Raw genomic sequence first — 18,982 nt, 5'->3', positions numbered from 1 at the left:
ACTGCCACACCATAGCCAGGCCACATTTAATGCCAGTTAATTATCTGTGCACCATTATTACCAGTCCATGCAGCCTCTCTGTCACACGAGTCCCACCAGTCATTTAGCATCCCATAATTATTATGACATCATCTAGCTTTCTGTCCCAGAATAACTTCTCTATTCGACCAGTTTAAGGCTCCTTAACCTACTCTGGCCACCATCTCCGTCCCCATCCAACTCCTCTGACCCTCTGAAACCATTTGTGTATTTCGGTTCATGCCTTTGTCCCACTTCAACTGATTCTTCAACTGCCGTCACAAGTCCACTTGACCTTCTGTCTCTGTAACTAGTCCACTTGACCTCCATCCCACTAAAACCAGTCAGTTTTAGGTCCGTGTCCCACTACAACCAGTCCATCTCATGTCGCTGCCCACTTCAGCTAGATACGTAAGACTTATGTGATGTAATCATGAAATAATATTTTCCAAATTCTCACCATGGCTATTCCATGGTAACACTGTTTATTCAACATAAAGTGGTGGTAATTAATTGACCATTCTATTGTTTTGCTCTTCACACAGTGCTGCTTGTTGTCTCGTTTCAAATGGAGAGTGTCTGTGTCTCTCCTTGTCGCTTTTACCTGCTGATCTGACTTGAGTGGGGTCTGGCCACCACTTGTGCAGCTACAATCAGCTCCCAGAGATGCACTGGTGCCTCCAGAGAGGGCAGTTCGCGTGCGTGGCCACGAGAGGGCGCCATTCGCCACAAAATTGCTGGCTCGAATGGAGGTTTTCAAACACTGAGCGTTCACGGACCCATTCCGTTCCGTTGGTGGTGACTAGAAAAGTATTTTCCTGAGTCGATTATACAGAGTACTTGAGCTGCAGCATGTGGTAACGCCGTGAATTTCGGCTGACGGAAAGGGTGTGGCAGAGCTTTCCCAAATTTAAGTAGTCTTTTTATGCGCAAAATACAGAGTTAAACTAGTTTTCTATTCTTAATTAATCCATAGAAACATTTGTGAGCATTCTAATATGCATTAACAACCGTTTTTGCTCCTGCTCACATTTGGATTGGTCTTGCCCATTAGGAAATAATGCAGATTTCGGGCATTTCTTCAAACAGATAACCTTTAATATCACAATTATACAGTACAATCAACATGCCCTCCCCCATATTTGTGTCACAGATGGCAACACTGAATCAGCTATTTACACTTTCATGGCACATAATGGAAGCCATTTCAACTGGATGGGGGTGAATATATCTAGCAGCCCATTGGTAAAGGGGCAGACGCAGGCTGGCCTCGGTGTAGGCGGCGTGACGGATGCTTACAGGTCAGACTGATGGCGGCGGCAGGGCAGTAGTGATGTGGAAGCTGGCACTGATGGCAGCATCACCACAGTGATGGATCATATCTGGAAAGAGAAGCAAAAGCACGGGGTCATCACGGCGTGGGGGTGACGGCAGCAGGCCACACTGTCCGGCACACACCTCGACTGTGGGAACGAGTCCGTGCTCTCCTTTAACAGCAGCTCTGAGACCAGCGTGTCCAGAATCTCGGGGCTGGACCTCTTACCATACCTGAGACACAGAAAGAGCCAAAAGGCGGATTATAGGGGATCAATCTGAAAGGAAATAAATGGTTTTTACCACCAACTTAGATGTGTCCTAAATATGTAATCCAGTGATAAACTCAGTGACGGGCGATGAACACAGTGGATTCATCCGTGGGGAGATGTTTGGCAGGTGGCCGTGTGTCCTTTTCTGTCTTTGAGAAGATAAGACATGTCTGCGGATATTCTCTCCTGGAGGTGGTTAAACGCCGAGCCCCTGACAGGGAGGAAAGCTTCAAACGCTGCCTTAACGTGCTGGTTGCAGGCAGCTTAGGGATTTTATTTTCTGCTGGAGTTAAATGGGCAGCACGGGTTCCTGAAAAAGCTGCAGCCAGAACTTGCAGGACGTAGACTGGGGAAACTGATAACATGTGGAGGGAACGCGCCAGTTAAAAATTCGACTGACCTCTGTGCAGAGCTCGGATAGAAATAAAACCCATTTGAACTGAACTTACACATTTGTTTTAGTTGTCAGAAAGAGGCCAACGCTGTGATTTGAGTCCAAACCCATAATGAACTCCAGCTGTGGCGCGCTCTATTGTATTGTGGCAGAAAGGTGTAATCAGCCCACCCACCTCTGTCTTGTGATCAGGTTGATGTAGTGTCTCAGGGCTGAGTAGTACTTGGCCAGCTCCTCCGCCGGGGCGTCTTCACCGGGGTTCTCCGGTTTTACCGGGTATCCATCAGTCAGCGCGCCCAGGCAGAGCAGCGCCCACAGCAGGAGCCCCAGAGTCCCCAGCCAACTCAGCAAGTTAGACTGCATCTAAAATCACATCTATTTTATATACATTTCTTTCCCCAATATATTTAAAACCCGGGGATAATCTGCGATTTTGTTAAATTGAGTTGCTTTAATCGCCCTTCAAACAGATTAACAAAGTCGCACCTTTTGAGAAGTTTTAATTTTTCAGATTTGAAAGCAAAGTACTTACGTTTCCCAGTGGTTCAGGGTGGCTTTGTGCGTAATCCCGTGGCGTCTCCTCGACTTTGGTGGCGGCTGGCTGCGCGGTGGGATTTATATGTGCGCGCAAAGGGGCTGTGGAACAGCGCGTCAGAGTTCCTCTGCATTCTCCGTGTGGACGTCACTGGTGATGCTGTCACCTTTTAAACGGGGTCTTTTAATATAAAACACGTAGAACAGCGTAAAGAAGAACCCGAGAGGCCGAGGATGGAGGGAGACGAGCAAATCTGCCCATTCCAGCAGCTAAAGAGAGAATTTAGGGTGTTAAAAAAGGGGGGAATTAATCAACAGCTAAACGGTGCACTGTGATTTGCACCTGGAAACACCATTAAACCAATTTTGATAGGGCAACTCAGACGCAGGTGCGTGTACACACACACACACACGCACACACACACACACACACACACACACACACACACACACACACACACAACGCAGATAAACACTCGTGCTGAGTATGGGAGCTTCGGTGTCTCTGAGGTTTCACAATCAAGACGCATTTCTTCTGCATAATGAGATCAATAATCACATCTGAAGTCACAAAAGAGCTGCAACCAAACTTGAGTCTTCCTCCCTGAAAGAAGCGCGAGAAATGAAAAGAGTCAGCCAGACTCGCGTGCACACTAACTTGAGGGGATGTGTGATGAATTAGATCGCTTATCCCCCCCCCCCCCCCCCCCCCCCCCCCTTCTGCATCAGATGGAAAAGAGGGACTCGAAGTCTTCAATGTGAACAAAAGCCCTAAACATGAATATGGAGGCCTGTCAATCAACCCCCTTAATAAGAAAACCCAAATAAGGCTTCAGATGAGTCTGCATCACTAAGTGCTTCATCTTCTTCCCATTCATCGGCCTTTTGTACGCATGCTTGGAGCGTCAAAAATCACCATTATCCAGCCGTGCTGCTCCTGGAGGATGCGTTAGGGGCTTTTTTTTGTACAACTCAGGATGCTCAAAGAGAGATGACGAGTGAGAACGTGCGTGGAACCAGAACCGAGTCCACACATGCACAGAATGACGACGTCTTACGGGCTCGTTGGAGTGAAGGGCTTGAAATTAAAATGTGCCTGATTGCAGGGGTGAGAGGTCAGCCTGTGTTTGCAGTGCGCTCTTCACAGCTCCAGGCTGATAAACAGGTGATCTGTTGAGATCCAAGCAGCTGGAGCAGACGGGTTCAAGCCCAGGAGCTTGAGTTTGGAGTCACAGCAGCCGTCAAAGGAGGCAAGGAGTGTGTGTAATTACTTCTAAGTTAAATGTAACACCCCTACCACGATTGAAAAGGCCTTTAAACTACAAGGAAGAAGAAAAAAAATCTTAAAAGTGCACTGATGTCATCGCACAAAGGCAAAAACAACATGAAAATCCAAACCGGGTGTTAAATATTCATCATTTTTATCTAAAGTAGCTGTTTCTTCCTGGTGATATCCTGTCCTTTGGTAGGAAAAGGTGAGGCGCCATCACCGTCACACTCAAAATAGGAGATGACCAAGAAGAGCTGCTACAATGGCTTCTTAGTCTCAGCCCTCCATTTACAGGGGGGGTGGGGTGTGAAATGGGAAAATATTCTTTGCCATCTCAAACATCTGCTCCAGGGAGGGAAACAGCATCGCATTAATAACACGAAGATGCAGTGAAACCAGCGAATATCTGGTATCTGGGAGGTGGAGGCGAATCCATCAGTGGGCCCAGATGGAGGAACAAATGACCGTCAACACTCCGACGGGCAGGGCAGGAACAGAACAGTGAAGCGGGATGTGCAGGAACGGGGAGAAGAGGGAGAGTCCACACAGGAAACGGGGATCCGAGCCTGAACCCTCTGCACGTCAGCCGGGAAACGGCGCGAGTGTCGAAGGATACGCATCAACATCAGCAATAAAACAACATCTTTCCTTCATTTGCTGCTGTCTTCACACGAGCAAACAGCGGATTAGACCATCTCAATCAGCTTGATTAATTAAATATTCACCATACCTTCTATAATTAAAATAGCTCTGACAAGCAGATCAGATTTTGGAAGAATTTGGCAGGATTTCTATGAGCATACAGGAGGATTTTGTATCTTTTCCAGCTCGAGGAGAGAGAAATGGCGATGCTAAGTGGGAGTCAGGGTAATATGTCCATTAATAATGATTAACATCAGCACTAATAATATCAGTGATAAGATAGCAAAAACCTCCAATGTAGCTCCGGTTGCTTAAGTCAATTAGAAAAAAAAAACTAAAATAAACTGTAATTATGGACAAAATGAGGCATCCCTTCTCCATAGCAACCATATGCTATCATGTGTGAAAATACGTTGAAACATCAGAAATCAAGCACCAAGTCAATTTGCTTTTCTTTTGTATTTCCTTCTTATTGTATTCGCTTGGTTCTGAATTTCCCTCCCTTCATATTTGCTGTGAATCTTTTCAGATTGACTCTGCCTCTGAGAGGAAATCCTAACAAACAAAGTAAAACCAGATTCGGGGCTGTCGTGACAGTAGCGCCAGAATCTGATCTGCCCTAATTGCAGCCTGTGATACGACTATAGTGTAATGAAGACGCTCTGTAAGTAAGCTGTTATTAACTGGAGCATCAGTAGCTTTGTTTGGCAGCGTGCTGTAGTTTCAGTTTCAATTACATTCACATTACCACATTTTTGTAAGCGACTAAATGAACAATGAAGATATGCGCAACGTTTTGCTAGTGATGCTGTAAACAGTAATAGTGTAGTGGTTTCTTCAACAAACTGTAATAAAAAAAACACATCTGGAAAAAGAAAAACTAGTCGGTTTCTTGGCCTTAACTTGCAGCTGTCATTCAGCTGCAGTCATTCAATCTCTTTCTAAAGACACGACATCGCCCCCTGCTGGCGTGGAGACTCATCACCGCCCCACGAGCATCGTCGACAGGATCGGATGTTGGTTTTTGGTCCTGTCAAACAAAGTAAAACCAGTAGGTCAGTAGGTTCTTGTACTTATCGTGCAATGGGAATCTTAAAATAAGAAAAACGTAAAACCACTGAATTAGAAATAAGTCGTTTGTAGTTAGTTAGTGTAAAATTAAAAATAAAATTAGCAGGTGATGGTTTTCATGTTGCATCAAATAGAACAATTCTGCCAATAATAACTACATGTGCTCAGTAAAGGTGAGGAACAGCTTCCAGTGGTGGCCCACATGAATAAAATGTAAGTTGTTTGACATCCTCTTGGTGTTCCCAGCTTAAAACCACAATATCTGCTTCCAAATAAATTTGTCCATCTTCTGACAACTTAAAGTTGCATCTAATGCAGCTTATTCAGAAAGCAATTTGCATTTAAAACTCGAACAGCTTCATAACAAAACATCATTAACACTCTTAACACTTCAAACACTTGCCTTTTTCTCCACTTTGCTGACATTGATTCACATCTTTTGCATCTAAAACATCTCAGGAAACACCAACCTTTCCTCGCTTTCAGTCACGAATAAGTAAAGCAACAAATCTTCCTCCTTTATTATTTTAATTAAACTTCCACTGTTTTCAAATAGTTTATCAGTTAAGCATTGTTTTTCCCCACAAACCTGAGTGTGTGTGTGTGTGTGTGTGTGTGTGTGTTTTGCCACATCTGTTCCTGTGGTGTGAACGACACAAACGTCACTTGGAGGGAAACATCAGGTGGGATCTCTGATTGTCAGGTGGACCACAGGTCAAACTGTGACGCTCCGACCGGAGCGTCCGCATCAGATGTGCCTCCGGAGTCGGATTTTGCAGGAAATGTGACAAAAGTTGTGACTGCGTCAAAGGGCGCTGAACTTGAGTTTAATGGCCGCTGGGCCCTGCGAGGGGCCCCGGTAGACGTGTCATTGTTGTAGAAAGATGCCTTTGACTGGAAGTATGGAAGCTAGTGTTCCCTGTATGACTTATTTTATTCAATATTTGTTTTTTATGTACTGAAAGTACTTTTGGGAACACAAATCTGGTCATTTAATGTGAGAAATGTGATAATCAGACAGAATTCGAATGAAAGCAAAGTATTCCACGTGTTCAATCATTCAATCAACATGTGTCCAAATACTTATGCAGTCATTTCTCTCCTGGTGAAAGGATGCGTATGACGGAATTCCTTCCCGTGCCAGCTGTCAATATGACATTAACATTACGTTACATTACATAACATTTTTAAAGTGATTCTTGCAATTAACTTTGCAAATCTTAAAAAAAAGAAACAACTTAATTGCCGAAGAACTATGAAGTTTAACCATAAACAGTAAACTAGCCATGGTAAATACGATGAAATCATTCTTTTAAAGATAACTGTCCATCTCTCATGACTCACTCTTGAGCCTCCCCCCCGTGCACGCCAACAGCAGGGCCTCCGAGCAGATCCTCCGTCACCTCTGTCAATTTCCTGCTGTTTCCGCCACAGACATGAAGGTTCGCCCTGTCTGAAGTGACATTTAGCAACGCTGAGCCTTAAAATTGTTACAGCAAAAATCGCAGGTTCTGGTTTATGACAACAGAAACAAATGGCAACAGGTAGATGAGACCAAAGGAATTAGCTAATAGAAGCTAAAATAAACAATAGAGCCAGAAAAAAAAGAACTTCAGACTTCAGGTGCTGAGCAAGGTACACATCATGATGCAATAATATTTTCTGTTTTATAATAAAACAACATTCACCTTGTTTTTATCTGTTTGCGGAAATGGTCACTGGGGTAATTTGGTGCCTCTTTGTGTGGTAATTGCAAATTTGACATCCTGTGCCATTCTGGGGAACTGTCGGTCGACAGGAGTGTGGTTTCCATGGGAATAGGGCGAGTGGAGTAGGCATTCACTTCAACCAGAGGTCCACCTAAATTACCTGCATCCTGCTAAATCGGGGGTTGCTATGGAGAGTCAATTACCTTAACCTGTGATTGTGCCACAATAATGTCCCCTTAACATAATAACAGAAAGACTCTTCACCGTTGGAAACGGATTGGTTTAAGGCGACCGTGTGGAGATGATGCCGTGGTCATCTTGGTTATGCCGTGAGTGTCAGCTTTCAGATGGGATCCCTTCCGCTTGCTTCCACTTGATCTCTCAGCGTCAGAGACCCAGGTGCATCCGTGCCGCTCATCACACGTGGCCCCACTTCATTCTCCTTACGACCACCTGTCCAGCCTCCAAAGGCACAAACACGGGCCGTGTTATCTCAAGTAATGCTAACATTCGGACACAGGTGACTTGAGAAGGACCGGGCGCCGCCGCCGTGATACTGATCCTCTCTGACTCGCCACCTGCCAGGCAGAAGCATCTGAGTGGGAGCAAATCCTCATTTAGATCTCCATTAATTCTATTGGAATATTTCCTGAAAGTGGGCCGCCGGTGGAGAAAACGCGGCCTGCTTTGGTCTCTATTCACGGCGTGGATTAAATCAGTTCTCATCTGCCGCGAGAAATGGGATTAATCAATCGTAGACAGTGCACCTATCCGCCAATTAAGACAGGCGCTCATCACAGAACGCACAGCTGCTGTTATTTTGGTGACAAGTCGCGTGGGCGGATTTCTCTCGACAAAAGGGAGCGAAATCGCACAAATCTCAAGCGGATGAAGTGACCATGCAGCCTGTGTGGGCCAGAAATGACGCACTGCTGCAAAGATTTAAGACGCTGAAAGACTGGGCGTTCTAGCAGATGATTCTAGGAGTTCTCACCTTCTCCCCAGGACTGTGTGGGTTTTCTCCAGGTGCTCTGGTTTCCTCCCACATTCTAAAACCATCTACATTACGTTGGTTGGAGACCGTAAATTGCCCCTCTGTGTGACTGAGTGGCGTGTGCGCGCTGCTGGTGACCTGTCGAGGGTGTATTCCTGTCTCGTACCCAGTGAGCTGAGAAATAAGCTTCGGCAATCTGAGACAATAATTAGGAATAAGCAGCGGTTGATGGGAAAAGAGCAGAAGTACGAGATGCTATGACTCCTGCTGTCCACATCAGGATGATGTCCTGTAGGGAGAAGCTGTCTTTGCTGCCTGTCTCAGTCATTTTCCCACTCACATCACTGGCCTCCAGTCACGTGCGCAGGACGGACCAGGATTGTTGCTGTGGAGCAGCAGACGGAACGGTTCAAACTTCCTGGGCTGATACGGGAAGCATATCCGCTGCGGTGCCGCGTTGGAGGGTGAGGTCACCATCTTCAGGTCGGGAACCGGCGGACGATGGCTCCCAAAGACTAAATAATTTCACCACGTTCTGGGTACATCTGGTTTTATTATACAACAACTTCAGGCGTGCAGCATAGGCGCTACACTGTTCTCTGCTGCCCTCACATGCCTCTCACAGGAAGGTTTACAGGATTTCCCCTTCCACAAATCTTCCTTTTAAAGTCCATGGCAGACCTTACCAACGCAACATCCCAAACTAGGAAAACACGTGTATCATGTCATTTGAAATGGATTTCTCACGAGTTGCTAGTTTCCAAAGAAAGATAACCTTCACACAAGGAGCTGAACCCTGTCAGTCCCCCCATGGCGGCATACGGGACATCCCGGCCAACTGGTCGACCACGTGCCTCCCTCTCTGATTTGGTCTCAACCTGCCAAAAAAAAGGTTACCATGGTTTCAACTTAAAACCTGTTTTAATCGAGGGACTGTCTGGATTTTAGAATGTACTCACCAAGGTCTGATGAGCAGAGCTGGGCTGCCCACACCCACAAGTCATGGTACTCTGAAACCCCCTACAGGAACCACCTAAAAATAGTATTGAAAATCATTTTAAATATTTATGTGCTATTATTCTTGAGGCGGTGGAGATTTTGGACGGACATTTTTTGCAAATGTGGTCAGCAGTTTCACCGTGATCCTGGGGTAAATGCTTGCACTTGCAGCGGACATGGTTGGAGCCAATCTGAGGAACATATAGATAAGCAGAGCAGCGACACCCTCTGACCCTGCATGGCAGGCTGAGCGGTCGCTCACATGGAATCTCCTCAAAGTCCACCTTATGCTGCTTGTACCTGGACAAAAAGACAGTGTTCTTACATTTGGTGTGTTTTAAAATACAGAGAAGAATTGCAAAATAATTGGTAGTACTGGATGTTACCTATGTGTGCAGAAGCACTGTGTCTCAGGCCCAATGAGCTTGCAGTCTATACCTCCTGGCACACCAAAACTTACATACAGCCGGTTCTTTGCTCGCTGAGGCACAATTTTGCTCTTGTATGCCTCATATTCCTCTGGTGTAAAAAGTTTTCCTCCATCATCATCACCAACAATTCTTGAAATGTAAAGAAAAATGGGAGGAAACCAAAAAATCTACTTTAATAAAAAAAATGTATGTGTGTGTGTTTCTGGGCAGCTTGGCGTGCATGCGTTCGTGTGTGTGTGTGTGTGTGTGTGTGTGTGTGTGTGTGTGTGTGTGTGTGTGTGTGATCCTAATGTATTCAACATGCATGCAGTATTATTGCTACAACAGGCTGAAAAAATAATTCCGACCTGCAATCAAAAGACAACGGGCTCTAGTAGCAAGACAAACCTTTTGTATTCCAAATAGTCATCCACGGCCTTTTGGGCTGATTTGTCCAAGCTTATTCTATTCATTTTTCAAATCCATCAATATTCTCTGAACAAGGGCAGCGTTGACAATGCAGTTAAATGTTGTTGAAGGGCAACTTGAGGTTGCTTGGAAACGGTTGTAGATGCCCCTCTAACGGTGGACAACGGAATTACGCCAGATTACCCAAAACGTGCACAGAGCGCAGGTGATTTCCGCAGGTATTGCGACTTACACCCGTAGTATAGTTTACATACTAAAATATAGGCAGCAGGGTTGCACGCCATTGTAGGGCGCTTTATGAACAAAGCCCCTTGCTGTCTTTGTAGAAGAGATCATATTCCAAAGATCCTCCTGGTTCCGGAACATCATCAAAATCATGTGTTCCTTGGACCTTTCTGAAAATTAGATTAAAATCTGTTCGTATTTTTGGGGGTTATTTTTGTTTCCAAACGAATAAAGCACCGGCTGCCGCATAAGTTTTGTGACTTCATTTCCCACAATGCCACAGTATGACGCACGTGAAAGACGTCCAGGGTGCCATGACAGTCAGCATAATTTCTTGCGTGGAGTTTTAGCTACCGACTTACGAGAGGCGATGGATCAGTGGAAGTGAATGCCAAGCATCAGTGACGGCTGTCTCTGGATTATGAGAAGTAAGTTTTGCGGAGTTCCAACGGATATTTATTCTGGCGACAGCCGAGACAGCTAAGGGCCTTCCAACGTCAGCCGTTCACCGGAGCCAGAGGCGCAGGCTGCAGCTGCAGTAGCGCCGCTTCATCTCCAGCTCTTTTGGCATTACTGACACCTCAAGGTAGTTCCACACTCAGACAACTCACTCAGCACGCTTGCGCTGGGATTTATCACACTTGTGGTTGGTATTTTGCGATTTGTTAAGCGCAAAGTTTTACCTTTTTAACAAACGCGCTAACGTGCAGTGAATTTTAGCTTCCAATCAGCTCGAGCAACTACTGACTGTTGATGCTCATTTCAATGTTAACATGCTTTAGTTCGTTTTATACCTCGTGTAATGGCTTTACACTTTACTGTGTGTTTAGAACGGTTGATTACTTGGACATTTATTGAATATTCACGTAGTAAATAGTTGTGTGTATCAGCCGATTGGTCAGCTTGCAGACTGTTGAGTGACATTTATTTAACCTGCGTTTTTAATGTGTAACTGTTAGAACAGATGGTTTACTGCCAGTCTGTGCTTTATCACAGCCAGTCATCCCATTAAGCACTCATTTAAATTCGCTCCTGAACAAGTCAAACACCAATTGCCTAAAACTGCTGTAGTTGTGGTTCTTCATGAATTAATGATGTGGCTCCTACATAAGCTTCAAGGCGTTTATGCACACTAGCTGTAGGGCAAAGAGACTTTTAGGTGTAGATTTGTAGATGCCACATGTTAACACATCTGCAGTCTGTTTCGGAACTTTTGTCTGCTTTTATCGCCACTTCTATCGTGGCCTCTTTTTCTTTCCCTTGGGTTCAACAGCAGATTATTTAAATGACACGATACTGGGAAGAATGGCTCAGAGGATACTGTTACATTTCTTTTCATAATTAATTCCCCAATTCACTGTCCTCTTTTTCCTCTCAATAGGTATTGTCACTCCCACCCCTGGGAGAGCAATGATAAAGAGCGTGGTGACAATTTTTTGTGAAGTGGGAAATTGGCTTGTCTTTAGCCCTGAATCTAGCTTCCTCTGTGTGTGCATTCTTCAGCCACACGCTGTTTGTCACTCAAATTACCTTAGTGTTAATTTTAAGAATAAAATACCTCTTGACCTGTACATTATACTCTGTCTCTGGTGTCGCAAAGAGGTTTTTGTGAAATCTAAACCAGGAGAATGGTTTCTGTTCTGTCAGGGCTGATAGACATTTAGAATGGGCTATTGTGATATTGGCCTGTCTGAGATAAGCACTTTAGTCTAGCTAGGACATCCCTTTTCTCTTGTCACAGTGCCAATAATATTTGGGTTGGGTTTGTTAGTCTTCAGCATATCCAGAAATCCTCAGTCATAGTAATACTGACCTCTGTTTCTTGGTTTTCTGTCCAGATAGGGGATGTAGGGGTCCAGCTTTTCAGAATTGTAATGCATCACCATTGCTGCAACACATCAAACACATCCATGTTGTGGTGAACTTTGGTGTTTTTGTGCGACTCGTCGATCTGCTAGGTGTGCAACGGTCCCTCCACATTTTACCTCAAGGACGACAAAAAAACTTTTATCACCCTAGTTATAGGATCTTCGGGATAAACTAATATATATATATATTTTTTTTATTTATTTTTTTTTTTTGTCTTGTTTTTTTCTCTAATTTCATTCATCTTGTTTCTCCAGCACAGCTCACCATGTCCCTGGACCCTCTGCTTGAATGCCGTGTAGGAGTTTTGGAGTCATAATCTGCACCCAGGGCACCTTTCCAAGATCCCATGACTGCTGGAATTACCTAGTATTGCTTGGAAGTGGGCTGCGCGTCTATAGGATTAGCTGGTGTAAGACACTCTTTCCACTGTATGGATGACAGGCTAACACATTTATTTTGAGTGAGGCTCTAAAAACATGCAGTTTAAATTATGATTTCTTATTGACAAGACAAAAGAAGAGATTTTTGCAGCAGAAATTTAAAAAAAAAAAAAAAAATTCTAGAAAACGTATTGATATACGTACTGTGTGAGCCTTAAGTTTGTACTTTTTAGCTGACTGTCACACTGTACAATGCTGGGCACGCTCCTCCGGAGAAATATGTCTCAGAAGCTAAGCCTGCTGCTGCTGGTATTCGGACTGGCGTGGGGACTTATGCTGTTGCGCTACACTGTGCAGCAGCCCCACAATCAGAGCAGTACAGAGTTACGTGAGCAGATATTGGAACTGAGCCGACAGTACGTCAAGGTCCTGACAGAAGAGAACCAGAATGCGCTAGGTGGGCCGCAGGGAACCTCTATGGCTGGCTATGGTATGAAATTAAATATAAATAAGGATTAAAGGTTAATTCCTCATTAAATTCACCTTCTTTTCTGTTGCCCACAGCTGATTTGAAGAGGACTATAGCCGTGTTACTGGATGACATTCTGACGCGGCTGGTTAAGCTTGAAGGGAGGATCGACAACACAACCTCCACCAATACTTCCCATCCAGCAAGGGGCGCCAGTTTGCCTGGTCCTGCTGCCATGTTGAGAGCCAAGAGGGAGACACCTGGCGGCCTGCTCGGGACGTCACGGCTTCACCAGCCTGTACCTGTTAGACCCCATTAAAAAAGGAAATCCCACTGCGACGGACAGGATGATCCGTCTGTGATTCTGAGCACATTAGACTTCCTCCATTGTTTATTGATGATAAAAATCATCAGTGAATGGAATGCAATACTAAGACTTGGATAATGCAGATTTTTGCGCGATAGATCTGATCTGCCTGCTCAGAGACATTAAAGTGGACTTCTTTGTTCTATTTTCTATCATATATCAATATTTATTTATGCATACCAAGATTATCTATTTGCACTCTCGGTTACTTTGCCTTCATTTTTTTAAATGCCATATGTTGATCTATTGACTGTTAAAGCTAATTTAGCTTATTGTTTATTCTTGAAACTGCAGATGATTCATACTATCACAAGAAAAGTTGGAAGTTGTCCCATATTTACTCATTAACAAGGCTGCTTCATTAAGTTCAATTTTACTATCTTAAAAATATAATGGGTTTTAATAGCCTTGGTTTCTTAATACAGTACAGAAGATTGTACCTTATTGTACAACCCTGGTTTATAGAACAGCTCAAGCATAGTTCATAAGGAAAAGATAACCCAAAGAATATTTGCACTCTATCTGATGAAGTTCATCATTGCTGAGTGTTGTTTAAGCTCTTAGGATGCAATGATTCCTGTTTGATGCTGTATACATGTTGAATGCTGATGAATGAGGGGATATGGAGGAGTGGGTCATGTTAAATGTATAATGTGAGCAATTTTGTAGCCCTGAGTTGCTGTTAAGATGACTGCTGTGCCTTGTTCGGGGTTCATCTGATGCTGACAGTCATTTTTAAATACAAAAGAAACTTAGGCTTTAATGATACCTGAGGGTTGTGGACATCAGCTTATATTCGTTTTTATTTTGTACAGGACACATTTCTGACAGTCGTTTTGATGAGTAATGGTTCCAAAATGGGACACTGTTGAGGTTAAGACATTTTAGGCCTGATCCACACTTGCTAAATAAATAAATGCTGAATCTACAGAAGAGGTAAAACGGGCAGCTTTTGTGAGAATCATTCTTATAGTATTTTCTTTAGACTTTGTTTTAAAGACACTGCAGTTGTATCGTGGTCTGATTTTTGAGTACCGGTATCTTAAAAGTAGCATTTTATGTGGGCAGACGAACGTTGGGACCGGTTTTAACAGAGCACTTCCGGATTGCCAAAGAGTAAAACGTGCCCGGATGTGACGTCAGCACACAACCACTGTCCAGCCTCGCAGCATCTTCCGTCGCTAAGCGGTCAAAATTAAACTGCACAACACCGAGGAGCTGTTCACTTCCTTCATAAATAGTCATTTCTTAAATGCACCGGACACCAAGTGGCAAGGAAAGTGGAAATCACGAAAGGCTGGTGAGCATCCTGTTGAATGGTACAAATATGCGAGTTGGTTGGGTTTTTTTTTAGCGCTTTTCTTTTCTTCGGTTTGGCTGCTGAAAACCGACACTTAGAATGCAAAATTATTGAAAACTCAAAACGTCGCAGGAATTATTTAATTGCTTTGAATTATGGTTTAAATCACTTGTAGTTTTGCCTCGAATCGACAAACTAGAAGACGGCATCCGATTCATTGCCTTCGAATTGGGTATTTAAGGTGGATAAGAAGCTGCAGGCTACTGATAAAAGTAAATACCAACAGTTCCCGGCACAATTCTGCAAAACGATTAAATACGGAAACCCAGAATAAATCTTCAATCATATCCTTTGCAAAGCAGTCGAGAAAATCTGACTAGAAGAAATGCTGAATATTATTGCAATCACAATTGTACTTTAAACGGAACACAAGTAAATACAATTAAATTTAAAGAGCCCCTACTTTACACCTATGATTAGGTTGCGTAACTGTAACATCGAGGAATGAGAATCTATTATAATTTAATTTAAATTTAACTCTAAATCCGTTTTTTTTATTTCTATACTGTGTATTTGAAGGTAATTCAGTAAATTGTGTTATTTAGAAAAGTGGTGTGCACCTCATGTTTGCATTTTCCAAAAATCCTCTGCTGTAGTTTATTTTAAAATGGTTTATACCAAAGCCCAGGATACTAAAGAAAAGCCTGTGCAGGAAAAATTCTTTTTAAAACAGAATATGGTCTTAATTTTCTTGAGTCTTCTTTTTTCATTAAGGTTATTAATCATGAAGGATTTGAAGAGATTTATCCATGAAAGATGAAGGAAAAAACTCTAGAAGGCTAATGAAAGAGCAAAACATGGAAGTGGAACGAGAGGAAATATTGTGATGGAAGAATGCTCTCAGATAGAAGCACAGGAAAGGGAACAACAGACCCGGGATCGGGAGCAGGTCCCCCCTCCCGGAGCCCATCCAATCATACAGTATTCAGATCCCACTCAAGGTATGTTGTTATTTCTTCGTCCTTTTGCAGAATCATTGTACAACCACGTGCCTCCTATAGTGATTATTTTGCCGCATTTGTTGTTTTTAACACTGAGAAACATTAAACCAGCTGCTAGGTTGGTAACTATCAGCTGCTGTGTACAGGCGGCCTTTCTGAGCACATCCTCCTCATTTTAACCCTCATTCTACAACTTACTTATTTACAGTCGTGCAAAAATCTCTCCTCAATCAGTGGTTTTCATGGCTCACTCTCGGAGGCACTTAAGTCGCCACTACAGCCGTCCGGGATCTCAGTTCCCATTCTTTCCGGAGGGGGTCGTGTTCTCACTCTTACGGCCCAGAACACTGCTGTTGGAGCAGCCGCAGTATTTCTCCTGAGTCGGACCGGCGCCACACTGGCAGCAGGGTGAGTGGAGAAACATCAGAATTGACAGCGTGGGTTATTAGACTGGGATCATTAAACTAAACCTGTGCGTGCAGCCATTTTCAAAAGGGTTTTGGGTGGTGGGAGATTTGCTGACCTTTGGCAAATGATTCCGTTGTCAGCTTTTTCACTATTCTTTGCACGTTTATGTTTCTGCGGTCATTATTGCACGGCCCTGGATTTTATAGCCTTTTATAACCTGCCTCTTTTAAACGGAGAGCTGCTTTCACACCTTAATCAGAGCAGTAAATCAGCGGTGTGATTCATGTTCAGCGGAGAATCGGAGCAGGTTGGAGCTGTAGTACAGGACAGAGTGCACAGCTGGGGGTCTCTGCGATGGTGCCACCTAAGAATTGGGATTTCCAGAGCGCTACTGTGTTCAGTCTTCATCTCGACCCCTCCAGGTAAAACCCGACACCAGCACGGGTCTCTGTGTGCTCTTTGCGAGTCTCAACACCTCAACACCTGAACGAGGGGTTCCCCGCCATGGTCCCCTGAGTGGGGGGGGGCAGTGCGGTGTGTCACCAATGCTCAGGTCACTCCTGTGGCTTTGCTTTCATTTACATTAAGGATTCCAAAGAGGTAGGAGTTAAATTCTTCTTCCTTTGCTCACAATCTGCACGTTTTTGCTTTGTAAAAATGTGGTCAGGTTGTGATTCCAGGACAGCACCACTAGGTGTCTGCCTTGCTACTGTTCTCACTCGCGCATCCTATACGAGGAGGTTTTTGTAATGTCAGAGGGCTTTTAAAAGCATCTTTACCTCCAGCCATGGTTTGTATCTACCTGCCTCTTATGTTCCACAGGCAGAGGAGCAAGACCACAGCATGGCGCTAGACAGTAGACAACAGGGCCGCCCAACTCGGTAAGACCAGCGCCACATTTAAAAGCGTCACGTTTTGGGCCACACGATTTAAAACAACTGATGCTACTTGTGTTGTAAATAAAGGCCTTTTCGTTCCAACAGTAGCGGCGGCGGCAGCAGGTGGGGGAGAGATTTGTGCAGTCAGATTCTATGAGTGAGGTTGCTGGAGCAGGTGAGTTATTCATGAGCAGAAGAGGTAGTCTTGGAAGGAAAAGCATTAAATTCAGTCTCTTTGCAGAAGCAGAAGCTCTCCTTCACCAGACTACAGCCGATACAGGTCCCGCTGGCGGTCTCGCTCCGAACGGGCTACGTAAGTGTAAAAAGGAAATGCTACAGGCATCGCAGATCAGCGCTCTGTTGCAGGACCTGAAATCACGCAGCTGTTAGCACAAGTAGTGTCCTTACGGCTTTTTTTTTTTTCCTGTTTTAAGGGCGATATGAAGACGCTTCCTCCAACTTCCCAACAAAAATTGAAGTTCAATCCTCCGGGGTGTTTCTGGTGGGAGGGTTCATGTGAATTGGTTGGTATGATCAGAACTTCTCCATTGGTTGAGGTCTTTCATGGTCCTTTTGTAAATACAAATGATCAAAAACTCTAAAATTCAGTGTTGTTCCTCAGTCTAAGGGTGCATGAAGCTGAGCTGTGTTTGTAGGTGGGAGCGTTTCCCTGAAGACGACCAGCACTAAGGTGTAAAGCATGATAGGTTATACTTTATGAAGGCGTTAAAGTCGCCCCGGAGCCACGCTTCCAACCCAGAGGTTTCTCTTATTGAGGCTGCCCAGACAGGAATGAACAGGCAAGGACTTCTCGAGAGGTTTTCTTGATGTTTATTGTAATAATCAGACGTTTCACATTCTGCATACATTCCACACATGTTTGATCTGTTGAAGATGGAGGTGATGTACATTCTATATTGGTTTATTTCAAAACTGTCCACCTAATGAGTGGGTGAGATGTTGACATTGGACACAATCCTGAAGTTCCTCACAAGTTTTAAAAGAAAGGAAGGCTGCGAGTCAACCTTCCACCCCCAATTACGAGACTCTTCAAATGAGGGTAATCACTGCTGCTGTGTCATGGGGGCCCCTTGTCCTTTCACACTGGCTCAGAGATAATGCATGAAGAACCAAGGTAATTGTTTGTTCGAAGGGTCAAAGTATGAGGTCTCCCCCCACCCACTGAAGATCCAACACATGAGGATCTGTCACCAAGGTTTCCGCTCTAACTGGGTTAGAATCACCGGGAATTCATGTATGTGTCTGATTAAATCGGTCGACACGACAGATTTCAGCTGATGTTAATCATTTAAAGTTATGCAAACATTCCTCAGTGGAGTAAACTTGGTTCAGGCTGCAGAAAACATGGATTGTATGTGTCGTACACGTACAGCGTTGTCTCACCTGTGGTGCTCACTCGTTGGACGCACACACACGTGGGTTTTGGGTCAAAGAAAGGACACGCATCTGCTTAAACACACCGCAGCCGTAAAGAATGTTTGGAGTAAGTGCATGTTCCAGTTTTGGTTCAGGAGCTTCATCAAGTCGTTGGTGCAGTTGTTCCTGTATGCAGGTTAACGGCACCACCTTGATGTTGCTGTTAAATCTTTAGGTTGCTGTCCGGTGATCTTGGTTGCCCGGTTGCTTTGGACCGTCAACACAAGCTGAGTCAGCAGTCAAGCTTCAAGGAGGTGCAGGTCCTGAAGAAGACTTTCCAACATTTTAATTTATGCTCACTTAAAGTTTAAACGGTGGCAAAGAATGCAGCATAAATACATTAAATATCTCCATGTTTGATGGACAAACAGCTTTATTGTGCCAGAAGTGTTGATTTTGAACTAGTGTGGCAAAATATTTAACCATACATTTTTAGTTGGGTAATTAATCTTTTTCCTCACAACAATGATCCAACAGCAATGAAACAGTTTGCCAGAACTTAGTACGTCTTGTTTTTAAAATCCTTCTTAAAATGCCAGTAAACATTTTTTCATTAAGTTAATTATATAAACAATATGCCCTTTATGATTAA

At 44.0% G+C, this 18,982-nt stretch overlaps 2 protein-coding genes and 1 long non-coding RNA gene across 9 annotated transcripts; 1 reads left to right on the top strand and 2 right to left on the bottom strand.

Annotated features, from left to right (window-relative positions):
- Nucleotides 1-1,094: 1,094 nt before the first annotated feature.
- npy (neuropeptide Y) lies at nt 1,095-2,679 on the bottom strand. Its single transcript, XM_003969256.2, has 4 exons — nt 2,531-2,679; nt 2,174-2,361; nt 1,477-1,566; nt 1,095-1,400 (listed from the first exon to the last, which is right to left on the bottom strand). The coding sequence occupies exons 2-4, from the start codon at nt 2,359-2,361 to the stop codon at nt 1,379-1,381; spliced, it is 300 nt and encodes a 99-aa protein (XP_003969305.1). The 5' UTR covers nt 2,531-2,679; the 3' UTR covers nt 1,095-1,378.
- Nucleotides 2,680-8,751: 6,072 nt separating this feature from the next.
- fam221a (family with sequence similarity 221 member A) lies at nt 8,752-10,202 on the bottom strand. Its single transcript, XM_029845296.1, has 6 exons — nt 10,036-10,202; nt 9,604-9,777; nt 9,327-9,517; nt 9,178-9,251; nt 8,994-9,096; nt 8,752-8,921 (listed from the first exon to the last, which is right to left on the bottom strand). The coding sequence occupies exons 1-6, from the start codon at nt 10,098-10,100 to the stop codon at nt 8,827-8,829; spliced, it is 702 nt and encodes a 233-aa protein (XP_029701156.1). The 5' UTR covers nt 10,101-10,202; the 3' UTR covers nt 8,752-8,826.
- Nucleotides 10,203-10,539: 337 nt separating this feature from the next.
- LOC101076425 (uncharacterized) lies at nt 10,540-18,760 on the top strand. Of its 7 annotated transcripts, none has more exons than XR_003890304.1 (11): nt 10,540-10,867; nt 12,405-13,020; nt 13,095-14,666; nt 15,441-15,667; nt 15,876-16,075; nt 16,498-16,675; nt 16,898-16,956; nt 17,059-17,128; nt 17,195-17,266; nt 17,388-17,477; nt 18,566-18,760. It is a non-coding gene; the product is annotated as an uncharacterized lncRNA (long non-coding RNA). The 7 variants fall into 7 exon arrangements; XR_003890303.1 differs by lacking the exon at nt 18,566-18,760 and adding an exon at nt 17,610-17,892; XR_003890302.1 differs by lacking the exon at nt 18,566-18,760 and adding an exon at nt 17,610-17,892 and having other exon boundaries at nt 17,388-17,481.
- The last annotated feature ends 222 nt before the right edge of the window (nt 18,761-18,982 follow it).

Source organism: Takifugu rubripes, chromosome 12 (assembly GCF_901000725.2).
Source record: "Takifugu rubripes chromosome 12, fTakRub1.2, whole genome shotgun sequence".
NCBI classification, from domain to species: domain Eukaryota; kingdom Metazoa; phylum Chordata; class Actinopteri; order Tetraodontiformes; family Tetraodontidae; genus Takifugu; species Takifugu rubripes.
This window is presented reverse-complemented; position numbering and strand designations above follow the sequence as displayed.